The sequence below is a fragment of the Carlito syrichta genome, unplaced genomic scaffold, assembly GCF_000164805.1.
Source record: "Carlito syrichta isolate Samal-C Ts95f unplaced genomic scaffold, Tarsius_syrichta-2.0.1 Scaffold288251, whole genome shotgun sequence".
Taxonomy (NCBI): Eukaryota; Metazoa; Chordata; class Mammalia; order Primates; family Tarsiidae; genus Carlito; species Carlito syrichta.
This window is the reverse complement of record NW_007232347.1, coordinates 1-17,771: the sequence shown is the minus strand read 5'-3', so window position 1 is coordinate 17,771 and position 17,771 is coordinate 1. Positions and strand designations below refer to the sequence as shown.

General features: G+C 42.2%; 2 protein-coding genes across 3 annotated transcripts in view; both read left to right on the top strand.

The window, feature by feature from the left end:
- Window positions 1-4,084, top strand: part of LOC103255556 (ARF GTPase-activating protein GIT2) — a 41,157-nt gene extending 37,073 nt beyond the window's left edge. The window contains exons 14-15 of one of the 2 annotated variants that reach the window (XM_008053535.1): window positions 140-289; window positions 3,303-4,084. In XM_008053535.1, coding sequence (XP_008051726.1) covers window positions 140-289; window positions 3,303-3,326 — 174 coding nt within the window. In that variant the 3' untranslated portion in view covers window positions 3,327-4,084. The remainder of the gene's footprint in view (window positions 1-139; window positions 290-3,302) is intronic. The other variant, XM_021710187.1, reaches the window with a different exon arrangement.
- A 198-nt stretch (window positions 4,085-4,282) lies between these two features.
- On the top strand, window positions 4,283-13,010 carry LOC103255557 (ARF GTPase-activating protein GIT2-like; the record flags this gene model as incomplete). Its single annotated transcript, XM_008053536.2, has 4 exons — window positions 4,283-4,877; window positions 6,488-6,577; window positions 11,521-11,603; window positions 12,822-13,010. Coding segments are annotated over exons 1-4 (467 nt in total), but the record flags the coding sequence as incomplete, so codon positions are not given.
- Window positions 13,011-17,771: the final 4,761 nt, after the last annotated feature.

The window sequence follows — 17,771 nt, the reverse complement described above, 5'->3', positions numbered from 1 at the left end:
TATTCTCAGAGGCCTTGATTTGGTTTGATTAACTTTGCATCCAGCTGGCTTGGTCAGAATTTGAAATTTTTTAGCTTAAGTTAGTCTTTAATGTTATCGTCATCTCAGATTGTGAACATTTTCCCCAATTTATTTTTAGAGCCTAGATTCAGATTTATCAGATGGACCAGTCACTGTACAGGAATTTATGGAGGTCAAAAACGCTCTAGTGGCTTCTGAGGCCAAGATACAACAGCTAATGAAGGTGAATAACAACTTGAGTGACGAGCTGAGAATTATGCAGAAAAAGGTAACATGTTAATAAACGCTAGGATGGTTGACTCTTTAATTCCATAGTATAAGGAAGAATCCCAGGCACCATGCTTATGGTTAGAGGGAAGAAAATTAGTTACTATAACAGACGTAGAGATCTTTGGGCCAAGCTGTCTTTGGAAGCAGGATGTGTTTGGACATTTGAAATGAAATAACTTTGATTAGGAATATATCCAGAGTAAGTTCCCCATGTAAGAGAATTCTGGCATCCTGTTAGTGAAGTATCTGTGACCCTTCTAGTAACACTTGCACTATTCTATGCTTCCTGGAACCTGGATGACTCTGCATGGATGTGATTTCTTCCTGTTGCTAGTTCTGAAGGATAATCACACCATGGAGACAGGGCAGACAAAAACCCTGGACAGGTGTATGTGCCAATTGGCATTCAAACCCCACACCACACTGCAAGGGATGCTTTCCCTGTTCTACATAACTGAGTTGTTGCCTGGCAGCCCTAGCCCACATCCCCACCTTATTTTTCACCAGTTCTTACTACTAATGTGTGATGTTTTCAGAGCCTAGAGCAGGGCCTGCCACAGAGTAGGTTGGCAATAAATAAGAAAAAAATTTCATTTGTACTAGCAAGAACTGCATACTAGTAAGAAACAACCTCTACCTTTCGAGAGAATCAGAACTGTATGAATATATATAATATATACACATATATTTGTTTGTTTGTTTTTTGAGTCAAGGTCTCATCCCTTCATCCAGGCTAGATAGATTGCAGTGGAATGATCATAGCTTACCACAGCCTTGACCTCCTGGACTTAGGTGATTCTTCTACCTCAGCCTCCTGAGTAGCTGGGACTATAGGCACGTGCTACCACACTTGGCTAATTTTTTGACTTTTTTTGTAGAGACAGGGTCACACTGTGTTGCCTAAACTGATCTCAAACTCCTGGTCTCAAGCAATCCTCCCAATTCAGCTTCCCAAAGTACTGGTATTACAGGCGTGAGCTACCATGCCCGGCCTGTATGATTATGCTAATCCTTAAAAGGCGTGTGACTAATAGCAATAAGGAATACCTTTAATAAGAGAGGGATTGTGTCTGTAATTTTTTATGAGGAAGCTAAGAAAAGGAAGCTGAAAAATTCCAAACTTTACCCATGATTTTGTGGGTATTGCTCCCTCAGTTGTTGAATTCTCAAAAACAAGATTTTATATACTTCCCTTAAACAGAAACAAAACTATATACATAATCTGTGTCTTTAAGCTGTCTTTTGCAGAGTAATGTTTCCAACTCATTTTCAAGACCTGAGGTCTTGGTTCCTTTCATTTGTGGCTGGACCCTTTTCAGTGCTGCTTCCTAAAGGAAAGTGGAATAACTGAAAAGCAGCCCATGCTTCTCTACTTACTAGGGAAGTAAATTCCTGTGTACCTTTGCCTGGGGTTTAGTCTAGGATTCTTTTGGTGTTGAGTTCTAGATCATTTTTGAGACCTTTGAAATAAATGGCTCCAATACCTGTAATAGAAGAGAACAAGAATGTCTGAAGATCTGTCACCCTTTAAACAGACCCTTATTCTGTGCCTCCTGGCCCTGTCTGGGACGCTCTGCTACTGTAAATAAGACAGACCAAGAGCCCCTTTGCCATAACATACAGGATTTTTACTTCCTCTGCCATTCCAAAAATATATTTATTTAATGGATTATAGTTTGTCTCATTAATTGGACTAATAATTTTGCTGAGATGACTTTCCGAAATGTACCATTGTAAATCAATCTGCTGCACATCACCTTTAATTTTATGATGCCCTTTTTAATGTTTGTAGAAATCACCCAAGAAAATCTCTTATCACTGAAAGCAGATGTCTTGTTTCTTTAAGAAATGCAAAATGAAATGATGTGCTGTTGCTCATTGATTATTTCTTTAATTCTTAGAAATGCTTTTGATTTTTTTTTTTTTTTTTTTTTTGAGTCGGAGTCTCACTCTGTTGCCCAGACAGGAGTGCAGTGGCCGGGAGCGGCCTTGACCTACTAGGCTTGACCTACTAGGCTCCGGCGATCCTGCCGCCTCAGCCTTCCAAGTAGCTGGAACTACAGGCGTGCGCTACCACACCCAGCTAATTTTTTGATTTATTGTAGAGATGAAGTCTCACCAAGCTGCCCAGGCTGGTCTCGAACCCGCGGGCTCAGGCAGTCCACTCACCTCAGCCTCCCAAAGCGTGGGATTACAGGCTAAGCCACCGAACCCGGCTTGCTTTTGATTTTTAAAACTATCATATTGTCTGTTAACTTTTTATTTCCTGTCATGTTCCTTTCAAACAAAAAAGCACAGCCTGGTTCTTATTAAGATAAGCATCATTGAAATGTATCTGAGGACATCTTTCTAAATACAGAGTACTAACATTTTTAAAAATTGAAACCAGGAACTTGTGCTCATGAAAACACATTCAGACAAAATCCAGGCTGGATGTTGTAGGGACATGAAAAGTATTAGGATAAACGTTCAGTTTTCAAGGTCTTCAAAAAAAAGTAACAGATGCTTTTCACTAGAAAAACACGTGACTAGACTCACCAGTACCCCAATGAGGGATGTGTGTCAGTTAAGCTGCTCATTCTTTAGACCTTGACCATTTTGCTCTAGGCCATGGACTCCCTAATAAACAGTTTTGACAGACACCTCATGCCTGTCTAGATCCTGGAATGTGGGAATTTTCAGTGGCTGTTTTGTTACTTTGCAGCTGTTCATTCTCTGGAAAAGGAGTTGTAGATATGAGTTATACCCTGTGACAACCTTTGTGGTGTAGAAGCAGTCTATCATTCCTTAACTGCTCACTCTTTGCAGAAACTGAGAATGAGTGGTCTTTCTGTAGAATAGGCAGTAAGTCACGCTTTCATAGAGATTTGGCACGGTTAATATAAAGTATGTGGAATTTGTTTATTTAGCAAAGATGTATTGATTTTAGTTCAAAGTTAGGTAAAGTTTTACATATGTACATAAAGTTGACAAAGTAGCATGATTTGTATCTGATCTTTCATGTTTAACAGTTGCTTGGAAAAGATGCTAATTAATGAAGAGGAGCAACCACTATTGGTGTGTTTTTCACAGACCGGTGCTTTCTAAATAAAAATTGAAAGTAACTTCTAAGATTCAATGGGTTTGCTATTGAAAAAGTAATGATCTTCTGGTGCAGACAGTTGCTTGTGGACTTACACCTTGGCATGGGTGGGAAATTTGGTCAGATTTTACAATCTCTGTCAAAGAGTAGACAGCTGAACTCACAGCACACCCAGCTTATAAAATGTCCATGGAAGATGAAGGAGCACCAGAGGGGAAGGACACTGTGCAGAATGGATGCAGTTTATTGTGTTTAAAATGCCAAATGCTAAAGAGTAACACGATTCCTTGCTGGTTCCTTAACTTTAATTCATCAAATACCATGAAGCAGCCTGCATGTGAGGAGTGGAAAGAGCACTCAGGGCCTCCAAGTGACAGTCTCTCACTATAATGGGGTAGTGCACGGCAGATTAGCATGTTCACAGCTGACACCACCATGGTCATGTTTTTTGGGCTGCAAAGCCAAACGAGAGAAAAGCCTAATATTCCAGCCCTGGCTGAAAGATGATCGATCACCAGAGGGAAGCAAGCATGCTACGTGGAGCATTCGTATGAAGATGCCAATAACTTAGCTCATAGGTTTCCATCTTTCTTCGTGATATGTTAATATAGCAAACTTACCATGATTCGGTTCCCACTTTTTTTTTTTAACAAAATACTGAATTGTTTGGAATATTAAGAGTATTATGTAATAAAAATTTGTTGATTATAATTTTTCTTGTTGGCTTTTTGGAGAGCGGTAGCTGATCTGATTTTTCACCATCTGAGCCTCACTGTCTTTCTTGCTTTGCAGAGCAACTCTAGTAATCTTTGTGCTGCTTCCATGGTGTCTGCTGTCATTTTTGGCATTTGCAAAGTGCTTAGGGCTCACTTGAAAAACAAGTTTACCTAAGTGATGTTTTAGTGATCTCAAGGTCTCACTTGAAACAACTTTAGAATAATTCAGAATACAGCTTGTCTGCAAACATTTCCCAGCTTCACCATGACAAATTGTTGGTTAGACCTTTAGTTTTTAAGTCCAAGCCTCAACTTTTCCACATTCAGAAATTAAGCTGTTTAATTTGCTCATGTGATGAAATGAGTTGTATTTCACTCATTCCAGAAGAAAGAGTTCTTGTTGTTACTTTTTACTTTCAACCCAGCTAGCTCTTATTGTCCTTATTGTTTAAAGCTGGTAGTTGTATTCATTGACTTGGTGTTTGCTTTTTCTGCTTGCTATAAAAAAACACAGTCCCACTGCCAAACATTTCTTTCAGCTTCAAACACTCCAGAGTGAAAATTCGAACCTCAGGAAACAGGCCACAACCAATATATATCAGGTGCAAACTGGTTCAGAGTACACAGACACTTCCAACCACTCTTCCTTAAAGCGACGTCCGTCTGCCCGGGGCAGTAGGCCCATGTCCATGTACGAGACGGGATCAGGGCAGAAACCATATCTCCCAATGGGAGAAGCAAGCGGCCCCGAAGAGAGCAGGACGAGACTTCAGCCCTTCCCCGCACACGTAAGTAATACCGCTGGCGCTTCTGCTGTTCACTCTTTGTGCAGCCTGACTACTGTGTTCCCTCTTCTAAGCCCGCAGATTCTCATACCTCTGCTTTACCAAATTGGGCTAAGAGAGTCGCCATTGTGTTTGCTGTATTAACATGTCCAGAGATGTCTGCGATGTTCCCATAAGCACACAGGGCCTAGGCCAATAGTTTTTCACCCAAGCTGGGGATTCTGGCTCTTGCTTGAGCCCCACTCCCCTTTTCCTGCCCCGTATTCACAGCATTATTTCCCAGCCAACCAGTATTGGAAATTTTTTTTGGTGAAAGTTACCCGCTTCCAAAAATAACTCATAAAGATCACTAGCAGAAGGAAGCATTGTCTTATTTGGGGTAGACAGGATGTGCCCCTTTAAGAACTGAAGCCCTGAGAATCCAAGATTCTTTTCAGTGCCTTCTTGAGCAGTGGCACCGAGTCGGTGGCCTGTATACCCAGACAATTCTGGAAGGCTCCAGGCCTCCGTGGCCTCTCCTTGTGTGCTCAGTGTGCCTGCTGGGTTAGCTTCTGCATCCTCCTCCTCCTCCCCTTCATGGAGGAAGTGTGGCTTTGTTGTCTCTCAAAAGAAAAGGGAATATGTCAGTCTTACTGGTGGTGAATTCCAAAGATTGTGTTCTGTGGCAGAGTTATAACAGTTTTATTTTGCAGTGGGATAAGTTTTGTGTCGTGAGGTTTTCAAATATTATATTTCTTCTGGATTAATTTATTATTTTAAAAAATCTGTGTTTTGCCAAAATGTTACAGATGTTTTAAACTTTTGTGTGATGTTTTTTCAGAGGGTGTATTTATCTTTTTGAATGTCCAAAGTTGTTATTCTTCAGTTAAATTTTATGAGAGTTTCAAAAAAATTCTCAAGGTAAATGTAAAATAAAGGATATGGTCTATCCTTTAGTTTATGCTTGTCATACTTTAGTGTGATAAAATTGCAATGTTGTTATATTGTAACTGGAAGTCTGTTATCTCAACTTTTTAAGTTGTTTGGGTTTAACATTCTAAGGCAGTTATTTGATACATTTGCTGTAATGAGAGTGCCATTGAACTAAGTTAAAAATCATATTTTTGTGTCACTGAAAACAAAATTTAAGAAAAGCAACCTTTGTTGGTTTTCACAATGTACTTTTTTATTTTAGAAAAATTTAGAATGTAAGGATGCCATAATATTGTAAAAACTCTATATAATTATACTAAAAATTAGATTGATATCATATACCAACTTAAAGTCATTTGTGTAGTTTCTCATTTCATATTATCAGTCCTGATTGAAAACAAATATTCATTTTAGGCTATCCATTTTTAAAAACAATTGGCCAATTTGACAGTTATGCTAGGTACTATCTTTTCTCTTTGTAAAAAATAGCCTTAATAAATTCAGAGTAATTTCCAGGAGGTGTTTCACTCTAAGGGTTTAAATCTCTCTGGGAACCTGTCATCATGGGCTGTCACTGATCATTCAGCATTCACATCACACAGTATATTGTTTTCTAGGATTCTTTCCTGAGGCCAGGTGAGGTGGTAGGACTTTTTGTTTGTTTTGTGTTTTCCCGAGTGTGTTTCTCTTTCCCCTTCCAGATTGGGAGGAACGCGCTTGTGACCTCCTCTTCATCTCTGCCCTCCTTCCCCTCCACACTTTCCTGGTCGAGGGATGAAAGCATCCGAGGGGTTAAGTACATTCTGAATGATCTGCTCTCTGGAGGAGGGACAGTGCTCCTGGGCACTCTGTGCTTGAACACTGGCCCTTCCGTCTCTCGCTAACTGCCCTTCTATCCTGCATGAGATGGTACTTCCCTCCCGGTTTCTCACAGCACACGGTGCGCACATGCACACACGCACATGCATGCATACCTGTAGAGGGGTGCCTCTCTTCTTCTGTCTAACTCCACAGCACTCATTTGCACAACATATTTAACAGTTTGCAAATCGCCCTGTGGCATTTATTCTGAACATGATCTCTTCTTAAACAATCATAAAATTAGCTGGCTGCTGGTTAAGTATTGTAATAGGGCCAATCGGTTACGTTTGTTCAAAGCTACTGCTAAATTTGGACTAACAGAAGTACTAAAACATCAATTTTTAAAAATAAAGCTGTGACACATTTTACATGAGCACCCTACTTGACAAACCAAGGTTTTACAGTCCCTGCATCCTGAATCAGAATTGTAACATCTAGTGGCATTGGAGCCATGCAGGCAGCTGTTATAAAGCTGTTCATTTGTATTGGTTGTCAAACCCAGCCTGCTGGTGTGTAATTTCCATTTTCAGTAGCAGTCTGTGTTGAGGTAAGCTCCAGGCAATACGTATTTATTAAGCACTTCCTCCGTAGGGTCCTAACAACTTAGGTGGCACAGGCCCTGCTCCTAAAAGCACCATCAAGGCAAGCATACTTTCATGCACAAAAAGTAGTACACGACTGCAGCCTAAGAATGCCATGGAAAGGGTGCAGGCTTTGAAGGCCTGCTTTCCAGTTCTGGTGCAGTCTTTTATTTAATGGAAGGGAGGTGTAACTGAGGTGAGATCTGCACTGAGCTTTTGACCATTCCCTCAATACCTAGGACTGTTAGAGAATCTTCCTTTCCCACTGCCAGTGGCATATGGCTCAAAAGGCCCTTTTGGGATTGTTATTTTTTAGAGACAGAGTCCTGCTTTGTCACTTAGGCTGGGGTGCAGTGGTGTGATTGTAACTCACTGTAACCTTGAACTCCTGGGCTCAGGTGATCCACCTCAGCCTCCCAGGTAGCCAGGCCTATAGGCGCGTACAACCACGCCCAGCTCTTTTAGGATTCTTTACTGTACTTTTTTTTTTTGAGTGGGAGTCTCACTGTGTCACCCAGACTGGAGTGCAGTGGCCGCTCCCGGCCACCGCAGCCTCGACCTGCTGGACTCCGGCGATCCTTCCGCCTCAGCCTTCCAAGTAGCCAGAATTACAGGCGCACGCTACCACGCCTAGCTGATTTTTTGATTTATTGTAGAGATGAGGTCTCGCTGCCCAGGCGGGTCTCGAACCCACGGGCTCAGGCAATCCACTCACCTCAGCTTCCCAAAGGCACGGGATTACAGGCTGAGCCACTGAGCCCGACTTTTACTTTTTATTCTTTGATGTACTTTTGAAGTAGTCTATTGAAAATAGTTCTTAATGGATGGTACTTAAAATCTTCTGAGCAGTTCTGAAACTGAACCGTAATGTTTGCATTAAAATATTCCAGTTAAGCTAATGGACAGTTAAACAGTAATGCAATACCTAATTTGGAGTATTGTTAGTAGCGGGGCATGGTGGCTCACGCCTGTAATCCCAGCACTTGGGGAGGCTGAGGCGAGAGGATTGCCTGAGCCTAGGGGTTTAAGACCAGCCTGGGCAACTTGGAGATAACTCGTCTCTAAAATAAATAAATAAATATTGTTAGTAAGAGTCAAGTAAGCTTCTTTTGTCCACTGTGAAATTTTTTTTTTTAAATAAATTTTTTGGTAGCCTTGAAAATTATTGCAAGGACTGCTTGCTAAGACAACGTTTTTACAAAAACAGTTAAGTCATTTAAACTGATAAATCTGATTGTTTCCAACAGCTTCATGGGTTTAGAGTTTTATGGCATGTCTGTATTCAGAGAAAACTGCAAATCTATTAAATAAACTGAACCAGCACCAGCTATAAGGTAACTTTTCTATTAACAGCTTTGAGAGAGCAGCACTTTTAACAATAGCTTTTGGCTCTGCATGTTTACAATACTTTTTACAAAATTAAATGCTGGCTACATCGAAATCCTGTACACATGCTTTTGTTGACAACGATGCAGGACTTACCGCGTAAGTAATTGATTTCCTTGGTGGTTGCAGCTATTTATTGTTTTCTATACTTGATAAATACTTCCCAAGTGCTTTTATTAGACATATGAGTCATGACTTAAATGTTTAAATGAAACTTGATACTTTTGATCACTGTGGGTAATATTTTTGATTTCTAATTGTCAAATTTACGTCAAGGCAAAAAGATCCATTATAAAAATATAAGCCAGGCTCGGTGACTCCACCTGTAATCCCATGCCTTGGGAGGCTGAGGTGAGTGGATTGCCTGAGCCCGTGGGTTCGAGACCAGCCTGGGCAACTTAGGGAGACCTCATCTCTACAATAAAACAAAAATTAGCTGGCCTGGTAGTACCTGCCTGTAGTTCCAGCTACTTTGAAGTCTGAGGCGGAAGGATCGCCGGAGCCCAGCAGGTCGAGGTCGAGGCTGCGGTGGCCGGGAGCGGCCACTGCACTCCAGTCTGGGTGACAGAGTGAGACTCCAACTCACACACACACAAAAAAAGTGTAGAATTTTCTAGGTTTAATTCTGTTTTCTAGATTTTTTTTCCCAATGGACTGATTCTGGATGAATTTTCCAGAATAATTATTTAAATGCAAGTTTGTATCCATTTGTGTATGCATGTCTGTATGTATACACACATACAAACACATCTGTTTGTGGCCACATATATAAAAACTAAAGGAAAATAAATGAAAGGTTAGCAGACTTTCCCTGTGAAAAATGAGAAGTGTTGGTCTGGGTTGATTTTCTGAGATAATCTCTAGAAGACCACAGTGCCTACCTTTGGTATTTATTCTATCTAGGCTTCTAGTAGCCAAATTCACTGATGATTCATAAAGCCAGATCCAAACAAGGCAGCAAGTGAAGCAGAACTACTTACTGGTAGAAGGTATGAACAAAGGGATCATAAAAGTTGTAATTGACTTTACAGAACTTAACTTTACAGACTCCTCATGTGGCTCCAAGCTAACACTTTGAGTCACTTGCCAGATGAATTGGAGTGGGTATAGTACAACGAGTTCATCCTGAGTTTTTGGAGCCCAGAGCTAGTTTCTTATATTAGAGTGGCCAGGGACTAGAAGGAGCATGTGAGGAAATATGAAAGACCCCAGCAGACGAGAAAGAGAGCAGAAGGGTCACAGGACAGGACACAAAATGTAATGTGAATAAGGAGCTCTTCCACCTTGGGGCCGGCTTCCCTGTCTATTACCTTAGGGCCTCCAGATGGCTAAACAGCAGTGATCCTCAGTAGTGAGCAAGCAAGTAGACTTTACTAGACTTTCTCTTTCTTTCTTTCCTTTCTTTTCTTTCTCTCCTCTCTCTCTCTCTCTCTCTCTCTCTCTCTCTCTCTCTCTCTCTTCCTCTCTTCCTTCCTCCCCTTCCTCCCTTTCCTCCCTTCCTTTCTTTCCTGATAAGTCTCACTCTGTTACTGAGGCTGCAATGCAGCCTTGACCTCCTGGGCTCAGGTGACCCTTCTGCCTCAGCCTCACAAGTAGCTGGGACTACAGGCACACGACACCATGCCTGGCGAATTTTTTATTTTTTTGTAGAGATGAAGTCATGTTCTGTTGCCCAGGCTGGTCTTAAACTCCTGGGCTTCTCCCACCTCAGCCTCTCAAAGTGATGGGATTATAGGTATGAGCCACCAATCCTGCCTTTGTAGACTTAAACTGAGTTACTCAAAAGTAGACTTTCTTTTGGATGAAGCCACAAGGCTCTTGGTTTACATCTATATCCTTAGCCCCATTTTATTATAGCAGCAATAAAATTCCCTGGTCACTAGTTCTTTAGTGTTTTGGTTAGCTTGGCTTAAATTCAAGGTATAGAGTTAGAAGTAGCTCATACTTAATATTTTACAAAGCTATCAGTTTAGGTTTTGAATTAGCCTCCAGTGATGTCTGTTATGGAGGAGGGAAAATAATTTTCATTGAACTCTCCAGAGCACAGTCCCCTTCAAGGGAATATAGCCCCCTTCAAAGGTTGCCACCTTGGAAGGCCCCAAATTTATCAGTGTTGCCATTTGCTCAAAACATTTTAGGATTTCTCTTTTGAATCTGTATCCCATTTGTGAATCTCCACAGTTGAACCAGATTTTTACATTTTAAGGGGTAGATATTTTTGGAAACAGATAACAGTAGTTTACAACTAAGTACCATGCTGGATTAATCCATTTTGGCTCACAAACAGCGTGAGGCTGTAAATAATGCAGATTTTTCATGTGGTTTATATAACAGCCATCTCTTGAGTCAGTTCTTAGAGTGTCTTGAGCAGTGGCAGTCACAGAGCCCAGGTGTGGAATATCGGAGAGAGCAGGAAGCAAGAGACCTGGTGCTTGGTCCTGTTTTTCTGTGGACTCTGTGACCTTTGTTGGGTCACCCAGCTGTTTTTGGCCCTTTATTTTCTCATCTAGTGTTCAACCAGATGATGTGCAGGTGACTTCCAGTGCTAGTAGCCTGTAGTCATATCAGGACTAGTGTGTTTGTTTTTTCAACTAGGTCTCATTGTGTTATAAAGTCCATATTCCTTTGAGAACTAAATGAGAGTGTGTTGCCTTGCATGTCTGTGTTAGTTTGTACCAAGGATCTGTTTATGGAGTAGCCACTGAGCTAAGAAGATGATTATGCAAAGAAGGAAAGAACCCATCTCATCTTTTACTAAATGTTCACCAAAGAGTGGCTCCTGTCCCAAATGAAATCTGGGGTGTGAAGGCCAGTAGCTAACAGGTAACGATTCCTGGGAAAGACTCCTGAGAAGCACCTGGTGTTCCAAACTCACGGGGGGGGGGGTCCCTTTTTCTTTGTTATAGGCATCCAGGCTGGAGAAGCAGAACAGCACACCTGAGAGTGACTACGACAACACTCCCAACGACATGGAGCCAGAGGACGCAGGGTACATCTGCAGGAAGAGCATGCTGGGGTGGGCTTATAGATGCCAGAGATCTGGCAGGCCATGGCCAGCAGAAGCTCTTCACCTGCATCCCTTTTCTCTAGTTTTAGACTCATAAGGTCTTAAAATACTCAAGCATGCGTTCATAGTCTACATGTCTTATTGACAATCTCACATTATTGCCAAAAGTCCTTTTACCAGTATGTTATATGTGTCTCTAGGTATATGCAGTGTACTTAAAATTAGTATTTCACTTCAGCATTAAGTTCATGCATTTAAGCTGGGCTCGGTGGCTCAGCCTGTAATCCCACGCCTTAGGAAGCTGAGGTGAGTGGACTGCCTGAGCCCGTGGGTTCGAGACCCGCCTGGGCCACTTGGCGAGACCTCATCTCTACAATAAATCAAAAAATCAGCCGGGCGTGGTAGCGCGCACCTGTAGTTCCAGCTACTTGGAATGCTGAGGCGGAAGGATCGCTGGAGCCCTGCGGCTCAAGGCTACGGTGGCCGGGTGCGGCCACTGCACTCCAGTCTGCGTGACAGAGTGAGACTCCAACTCAAAAAAAAAAACCAAAAAGTCCATGCATTTGTACCCCCAAGAAATTGACTCCACTGGAGATGGCTTTATAACCACAAGCCTTCCCAACCCCAGTTATTTCCCTTCCATTTCTCTCCTTCAAAATGCTTTTTTTTTTTTTTTTTGAGTTGGAGTCTCACTCTGTTGCCCAGACTGGAGTGCAGTGGCCACTCCCGGCCACCACAGCCTCGACCTGCTGGGCTCCAGCAATCCATCTGCCTCAGCCTTCCAAGTAGCTAGAACTACAGGTGCATGGTATCACACCCAGATAATTTTTGATTTATTGGTAGAGATGAGGTCTTACCAAGTTGCCCGGGCGGGTCTTGAACCCGCGGGCTCAGGCAATCCACTCACCTCAGCCTCCCAAGGCACGGGATTACAGGCTGAGCCACCGAGCCCGGCTTCCTTCACCCTTTCTATGGGAGTCATAACCTCCAGCCCTAAAATAGAGTGAAACAGCGTCCACATGAGTTGTCACCATCAGTTGATGAAACAGAGCCTTGCTGTTGGGTCTCCTCCTAGGCAAGATGAAGGAAACGTAAAAACAGCCCGCTCTTGCATTCAGTCAATGCAGATGAAGTGGCTCCTAGAAATAGAAGCAGCTGATGAGCACCTGCTGCATTTAGCCACATCTTTAATGTTCACAGGTCAAGCCGAAAGGGAAGGCAAAGAAGTATGATTTGGCCAGGTGATGGCTCAGTACCGGACACAGCAGAACCTCATGTGGCCCCAAGCCCCACCCTCCCCAGCACTGAAGATGTCATCCGGAAGACTGAACAGATTACCAAAAACATACAGGAGCTCTTAAGAGCCGCCCAAGAAAACAAACATGACAGGTAAGGGGGACCACAAACCCTACTTTGGGAGAACGTATGTACATGCCCTAAAAGAGATGCTACTCATGTTCTCAGCAGCAATTGTTCCCAACGTGGTGACTTCAAAGTCTTTGAAAACTTCAAGTTTACATGATAGACATAAAAACAAATGTGTCAGTTTGGATTGGGTTTGTCTTGTTTACGTGGTATTTTCACCTTTTTCATCTTCTTATGAAGCTCCCTGAAATGTGATGCCTCTAGAAATAGGATTGCAGTGGTGTATTTGGCACAGTGACAGCCCTAGTTCTGGTGGAAAAGGGACAAGGCCTATCTCAGAAACTTGCTTCCAGCCACTGCTGCTCCCTCACCTTCCCTAGCAAGGGGCAAGGTTGCTGACACAAAAGGAATCCTGAAAGGAACCTGATTTCTTCTCTGTCTCCCTCATGCATGCATGTCCATATCAGTTGTATGTGTAAACTTCTAAGAAATGAGAGGTTTAGAAATAAAAGTTGATCTAGTCATCACCCCAATATTTATCTGACCATGAAAAGAGAGTCTGCTTACTCTGAATGGAAGCACATCCTGTATTATTTCTTACCCTAAGGAAGGAACTGGCTCTTGGTCCAACTTATCCTTTTTGTTCAATCTAAAGAACTTCTGGTAAATTGGATTGCTTTCCTAGTTTCCCATGACTGACTGGATATGGACACACTCATAAAACGTTTAACATCATGACATTGAGTTTGAGAAAGCAGCAGTTTGGTCAAACCCAAGAACAATCCCATTAGGTCCACAAAGTATAGGACTTCAGTCACACCTTGCATGACCAAAAGGCATTCAAGGGATGCAGTACTTGGTTCTTCTCTCTGTTTTTTCTCACATGCGTCCAGCTGGGCATTGTGGCTCATGCCTGTAATCCCAGCACTTTGGGAGGCTGAGATGGGAAGATTGCTTGAGCCCAGGAATTCAAGACCAGCCTAGGCAACATAGTGAGACCCTATCTCTACAAAAAATAAATAAAATTAGCCAGGCATGGTATCATATGCCTGTAGTCCCAGCTACTTGGGAGACTGAGGCAGGAGGATCTTCTGAGCACAGGAGGTTGAGGCTGTGGTGAGTCTTGATTGGACCACAGCACTCCAGCCTGGGCAACGGAGGGAGGACCCCACTCAAAAAACAAAAGGATGTACTTAGGCCTTTGTGTTCTCTTCTGTGTTTCTGACACTGCCGGGCCAACCTCCCCTTTCTCTACTTTCTTTTCTGTATAGCTCAGGCATGTCCCCATGTCATTATTTCCCACCAGGGAAGAGGAATAATCTGTTTTTTGTCTGTTTTTTGGGGTTGAAGTCTCACTCTGTCTCCCCAGACTGGAGTGCAATGGCACACTCACCTACCACAACCCAGACCTCCTGAGCTCAGAAGATCATCCCTCTTCAGCCTCCCAAGTAGCTGGGACGAATGTGCCACCACACCCAGCTAATTTTTTCATTTATTATAGAGACGAGGTATTGCCAAGTTGCCCAGGCTGGTCTTGAACTCCTGGGCTCAGGCAGTCCTCTCACCTATGCCTCCCAAAGTGCTGGGATCACCAGCGTGAGTCACCATGGCTAGCAATAATCTGTTTTTATTGAAAGATGAGAGTTAGTCTTCACAGATAGACTGCCAGAAGCTCCTTAGAGAAACAGAGGAACCTGCATCCTTTCTCAACCTCCTTTCAAGAAAATTGTATGACGATTTGTCTTCCTCCTTCCCTGGCATCCTCTTTGTGCCATGCCTTTTAGGCTGCACATGTTATAAGCACATAGTCACTTTGCTCAGGGCTGCAGTTTTGGCAGTGAGTGATACATCTTATTACATAAAGCAAAGTGTTCTGTGACTTCTCAAAGTACAGTTTTTGACAATGTTTAAAGTAATCTTGGGGCTAGCGCAGTGGTTCAAGCCCATAATCTCAACGCTTTGGGAGATTGGGGCAGGAAAATCACGTAAGCCCAGGAGTTCAAGGCTGCAGTGAGCTATGATTGCAACCTTGCCTTCCAGTCTGGGTGACAGAGCAAGACCTCTTCTCAAAAGAAAGTAATCTTCGTACAAGTGTAACTCCTTCCCGAGCACGTGCCCTCCATTTATCAGTGTGTGCTACACTTTTCATTTCCGCTAGTATGGAAGTGCTTAGCTTGTACTTCAAACTACAAAATGTGCTTACGTTGTATTGCTCTCTCTGTTGTCAAAAATATAAATATCTGCCCTGAGGCCATTTCTGTCTTCAAAGATTGCAATATGGTTCTTGGTACAATTTGGGAAGTTTTTTTCTTCTTTTTTTTAAAAGGTGCACAAATCCATTCAACACATATCATGACCTGATTTCTTTCTTTCTTTTTTTTAAGATCATGAATGAAGCAGAGATTTTAATCACTAGCTCGATCTTTTGGTTTAAAACCAGAATTAGTCCAGAGAATTTATGAATTATAATTTATAAATTTATAATTTTTAATTGTTCAATAGCTCAATATACTATTAAAATCTCTGATTACTTAGATATCTGAGATTCTTTATCTATAACTGCATTGTAGTAATTAAACCTACACTTTTTTCTCTTCTCTTATTTACTTCTCTTGCTGATCTGAGCAAGCTCTCTTTAGCTCCTGACCTTTCTGCAGCATGGTTCTATCTTCTGGGCTTCTTTCCCTCTCCCTCTCCCTCTCCCTCTCTTTCCCCTGCAGCATGGTTCCTGGGCTGCGCTCTCTCTCTCTCTCTCTCTCTCTCTCTCTCACACACACACACACACACGCACACACACAGAATTACCACATGTACATGGAAACCTTTTTGAGGAAAGAGACCAATTTAAAGTTGCGAGCATGAACTCTTTCTGATAAAGGAGGAGGGCTTCATCATTAATCTGCTTATACTTTTATAGCTTGTTGAAGGCTTCCCAAAATTGTTCATAATGAGTGAGCTTTTGAGAAATGACCTTAGGAAAAACTCATTCTCTGTGTAGCAGAGGAAGAAGGTGAATTGTAGTTCTCAAAATGAAACCATAACAAACAAAACCTAAAACTCTTGGGTATGGTTCTCAGTTACTGTGACATTAATGGGCACATGGTCCATTAATCTGTATGATACAAGTGATTGCTGTGGACATTGCTGTTTCTGAGTGTGACCAGTGAGGTTGTTGACCCTTCGTACTTACGAGTTAACTATCTATGTGTTGGCATTCCTGTTATTACATGGTATGTGTTTCTAATGTCTCACAAAGATAAAAGTCAAGATTCTCCACTTGAAGGTATCTTTGGATAATATAAGCCATTTTCTTGAACTGTAATGGTTTAATTAAAATGTAGACAATCTTAATTAACAGTTTTGATTCTAGATTTCTTACAAATATGGAGTACATAGGTTGCTTATGACAGTCTTTATTCAGAAGCCAACTTCATGGTTTTAAAAATGGGGAAATAATGTTACTTGAAGGCTTTAAGTCTATGATAGATGCTGAATGGCATTTGGTTCAGTATCTTAGAAGGACAACTTTTAAAACACAGCCACGTGGGGTCTTGTGTAAGGCCAAACTAGGATATTCACAGCAGTTATTTCCTAACATGCTAAAAAGAGCCTCCTAAAGTGCTTTTCCCATGTCCCTTTCTCTTCCTGGGCCCTGAGTCAGTCCTCCTAGAAACAAGCCCAGGCTTGGTGGCAGTGTAGTATCTAAGAACTTAATACCATCATCAATTTGGTTTTTTCCCTCTGCACCTTGTAGCATGTACTGCTCAGGGCACAAATCTCACATTTTTCAGGTGTAGGAAACTAGCCCTGTTTGTTTTTTGTCACAGTACTAAGAGTAAGAATTCTAGATGAAACCAAAGTGTCATCCCAAGAAGTCAGATCACCACTCATCAGCGGAAAGAGGCCTGCTATAAAGAAAGACGTGACCCTGTCGCCTCTTTGACGTCATGAGCCAGGCTCAAGCACCAAACACCAAGTTTGAGCTCAGCCCTCCTCTTACCTGGATATGTTCTCCTTTTTGGGTCCCAGTTTTCTCATTTGAAAAATAGGTGTGATAATAGTCCCAGCCTCACAGGACTACTGGGAACATTACATGGGTCTGCAAAACCAGTGCACCTTAAGCCGTAGCTGTCACAGTGTCAATTACAGGGCCATGAGAGGCCAGGCGACCTGGAAGAAAGGACTTGAGCAGACAGATTTAAAGTGCCTCATTTCCTCAGAGCTCATCAATGCGCAGAGAAGGTGCCACTGTGCTGATAGCATTTTATCACAAACAAGCACGTGGTGACTTCATGAGAAAGGAGATGAGGGTCTGAGCAGTATGTAAAGCAAACCTCAGTGTTTTCTCTTCACACAAAGTGAGGATTTTTGCCTCCCCAACTCTCATGCATTTGAATGAAGGAATTTACAAGTATCCATTGGTTAACTGACACGTGGTGTAGGTTCCAATTACAATTTTAAGGATTTCTTCTCAGTCCTTTATTTTTCACTTCTGTGACCTTTTGCATGGAAATCCTTTTTCTAGAAATTAGGAAGATGAAACACATGAAAAATAAATTACCAATTAGAAGAGGTGTGAATACCTTTGTATACTGTTCTGTGGCTTAATCTAGGTGGTAGTGTATGTTGCCACATTTCATATTTCGTAACTGGAAGCTGTTCTTATCAGATTGAATGAATTTTCAAGAAAGGGTGGGGACCCTGCTTTGCAGCCATGTGCCATCTGGTGGTGTGGGGTGTACAGCAGGCTGGCCACAGCCTCAGCCCCTTTCTTAAGGGAATGCA